At 37.2% G+C, this 3,914-nt stretch overlaps 1 protein-coding gene across 1 annotated transcript in view; it reads right to left on the reverse strand.

Annotated features, from left to right (window-relative positions):
* ANO10 (anoctamin 10) overlaps window positions 1–3,914 on the reverse strand; it is a 222,129-nt gene that overhangs the window by 168,907 nt on the left and 49,308 nt on the right. The window contains exon 9 of the mRNA XM_021718822.1: window positions 2,233–2,415. Coding sequence (XP_021574497.1) covers window positions 2,233–2,415 — 183 coding nt within the window. The remainder of the gene's footprint in view (window positions 1–2,232; window positions 2,416–3,914) is intronic.

Below are 3,914 nucleotides of genomic sequence, written 5' to 3' on the forward strand. Positions count from 1 at the left end.
GGAGCGGCCACTGCACTCCAGTGTGGGCAACAGAGTGAGACTCCAACTCAAAAAATAATAACAATAAATAATAATAATAATAACATATTAGCATAAATGAAATACCTTTTGAATAATAATTATATTTTCCAAAACAAAAAACGTTAGTGCAAAGAATAGCACTCATTTACATTTTTGGTCAACCTCTGTAACGTGTAGTTTAGTAGAAGACAGCTCACTTACTGTGCAATATGTTATTCTACTTGGGGTCTTCACTATGAAAATTCAGCCTCAAGCAGCCGTGTAGTTGGATAAAACTGCAGTTCACAGAAAGAGAAACTGCAATGGACAGTGAAGATCCAAGAAGTAACACAGGCTTAGCCCTGGGCTAGCAGAGCAAGGGTCAAGCGATCCCAGAAGATTACCCTTGGTGGGAACATTACAGAAAATTTATTTTTCCTTATTGACCCTGTCTTGTATTTTCTAAGTTTTCTGCAGTGAATAAGCAAGTGTTACTTTTATAATAATCCTTCTTAAGTTTTACACAAACTGCTTTTTCCCAAAGCTTGGCAACATTATTTTAGACTAATATCTAACAGTCAGAATGAGATTACAGAAGATACAATTCTAAATTAATTGACTTTAGTGAGGAGAAAAATGCACCCAGAAGAAAGGATTAGTGCATAGGAAACAATCATCTAGAACAAATGTGACCCAAAAGCATCTCCCCTCTCCAAATATTTAATGTAACTCCAGTGGAAAGTAAAAAAGAAACTTGTAAGAGACAAGGAGGGAAAACCAACCAGATCATGCAGAACCCTGAAGGCCTATAAAGGAGTGGCCCTGTCAACCCAGGAGCTCACTCTCAGACCCAGGGCCTGTGAGATAAATTAGTATACTATTTCCTTTATTTCACAACAAAAGGTCTGTGCTGTATAATAGGAAGATTCTGAACTGCAAAGGCAAAGTCCTAAACCTTTCTCCTTAGTCGTCAGATGATTAATGACATAGAGTTTTGATTTTTTTTTTCCCAACAAATCTCTAGTTTACAAGACTTTAGTCACCTCTTTTTGACATGGGAAAAGCCATGCCTCCCTCACCTTTCTTCATTAAGGCTGTCAGATATGGTGAGGTGCTAAGATTTTGGCAGTGTCACCTCATTGGCACACAACTCTTAGGTGAATTAGAATTGCTTAGACAAGGGGTACACTGTATGCCATTCACTGAGCTGGGGCAAAGCACAAAAACCTGTCTGGAGAAAATTGTGAATTTGGTTTCGGATACTTCAGGGGATGATGATATTTGCCCAGACAATTTCAGAGAAAAGAACTTAAAGCAGATTCTAACTGACTATAGGATGAGAAGTGGGAAACCAGAGGTAGCAATATGGAGAATTATTACAGAAGACCATAACGGGCAGAAAAGAGGCCAGTGACATGAAGCCTCCAAAGATGAAGGGGGACGGAATGACTGCTGGTATCATTTCTATAAGAGAGCGAAGGAAGAAAATAAACTTGGTCAAAAATGTCACCCCCTAGCACAGGCAAGGAAAGGATCCTGACATAATGTGAATTAGACTAAGCTTTTAACCCATAGTGATACAAATGTGATCCCAACACCACCCCTTCCCCCCAAAATACAGAGATAGCATATGAAGCCAAAGTTCAACAGAAGTTAGTTGAACACATGATTAGGTTTTAGGAGCTAGATCTTTCCAATATTACAAGTACCAAAGCACTAATAATCTCCCTGTAGTTACCAAAAATAACTCAAAATTCTCTGCTTAAAAGAACTGTTTTATATTTATACAATAGCACTAATTCAAACTAAAAATTAATCTTCAGATTAGCTTTCCATTTCTCAGCAATGGGTTTCAATCTTTCAGTTGAGCAATCATTTTCTATGAGTTTGAAGTGTCAGGAGTGAGCAATGTTGCCGCTTCTCCAGGAAACATCTCTCCTGCTCTGCCATCTCTGGAGCAACTATTTCTACCGCCCCTTCCACAGAGCAGTCACATAATTCTCCAAACTCACCCTTTGGTATTACTGGCAAAACTTTCAATTCAAGATGGTAGTGCTTCAATGCACAGTTTCATCTTTTTAACTTTAAAGTGGCTCATGGTGAGAAAACTGGCTGGAAAGCACTTATAAAATAGGCATGTCTAAGAGAAGGAGCATATAAGACTTGTTGAACTCAGTGAATGGCCATTATGAACTTTTAATAAATGTTTAATTCAGCAATATTCCAACTTACCAAATAAGTTCCCATTTTTTTTTCCAGGGTGACTTGTTCATATAATGTAGCATCGATATCTGCCTTTATGGCCTGCATCTTCCTCTTCACCTGCACATCATGCTTTCTTTGGAGCCAATAAGGAAGAAGAGATTCCACAACCTGGTTAAGGATCTGGGAGGTAATCAGAAGTGTGGCCAGGCTCTAAAGAGAAGCACATAAATCATATTTACCAATGCAACTTAATAAAATCATAGCACATATACAATTATGTAATCAATAAAATGGAATCTTCAATGATATACTACATGTTATAAAAACTAGTACAGGCTGGGCTCAGTGGCTCAGCCTGTAATCCCGGCACTTTGGGAGGCCGAGGTGAGTGGATTGCCTGAGTCTGCGGGTTCAAGACCTACCCGCGCAACTTGGCGAGTAATAAAAAATTAGCCGGGTGTGGTAGCATGCACCTGTAGTTCCGGCTACTTGGAAGGCTGAGGAAGAAGGATCGCTGGAGCCCAGCAGGGTGAGGCTGCGGTGGACGGGAGCATGCCACTGTACTCCAGTCTGGGGGACAGAGTGAAAGTCCAAAAAAAAAAAACTAGAAAAGCTAGATGGGTAAGGGAGTGTTTCTGGTATATATTTTTTCACAGGAAAGACTTACATTAAAGTACAAATAAGATTATAAGAAATGAACTAGTTAATTGAGCATTCCCAACATAAAGAAGTGATAAGTGTTTGAGATGACATATGCTAATTACCTTGAGTTGATCACTATACAATATATGTATCAAAAAAAACTATGTACCTCATGAGTATATACAATGATTATTTGTCAACAGAAAATTTTTTTTAAAAGAGTCAGTAGGAAAATGAGTTAAATTGAAATTGTGTTTTTTATCATCTCATCCTGACTACAACATAGAAATCTAAATGATGTTGCCAACTTTGAGGGGAAAAAAGAGTCTGACTAATTTTTAAAAATTAAATTATAAAACTAACATATCCTCCCTCACTACAGAAAATAGAAAAAAAATCAATATATTTACAGCCAACAGATTTTCAACAAATGTGCCAAGAAGTTACAATGGGGGGAAAATCCTCTTCAATAAATGGTGCTGGAAAACTAAATATCCATTTGCAGAAAAATGAAACTTGATCCATATCACCATATACAAAAATCAACTAAAAATGCATTAAAGACTTAAACATAAGACCTGAAGAAATTATAAAACTAGAAGAAAACATATGGGAAATATTATAGGACACTGGTCTAGGCAAAGACCTCAAAAGCATAGGTATCAAAAAAAAAAAAATGGGACCATATTAAACTAAAACCTTCTGACCAGCAAAGGAAATAGTCAACAGAGTGAAGAGACAACTTGTTGAATGGGAGAAAATATCTGAAACTACTTATAGGACAAAGGACTAATATTCAGAATAGACAATAAATTAAACAACAGCAAACAAATAATACCATTAAAAAATGGGTAAAGGACACAAATATTTTTCAAAAGAAGACACATGAAGGGCCACTGTTATATGAAAAAATCCTCAACATCACTAATTATTAATATAGTGAAATGCAAATCAGAGCCACAATGAGATATCATTTTACCATACTTAGAATAGCTGTTCTTAAAAAGACAAAAATAGGCCGGGCTCAGTGGCTCAGCCTGTAATCCTGTGCTTTGGGAGGCCGAGGT

The sequence above is a fragment of the Carlito syrichta genome, unplaced genomic scaffold, assembly GCF_000164805.1.
Source record: "Carlito syrichta isolate Samal-C Ts95f unplaced genomic scaffold, Tarsius_syrichta-2.0.1 Scaffold313745, whole genome shotgun sequence".
Taxonomy (NCBI): domain Eukaryota; kingdom Metazoa; phylum Chordata; class Mammalia; order Primates; family Tarsiidae; genus Carlito; species Carlito syrichta.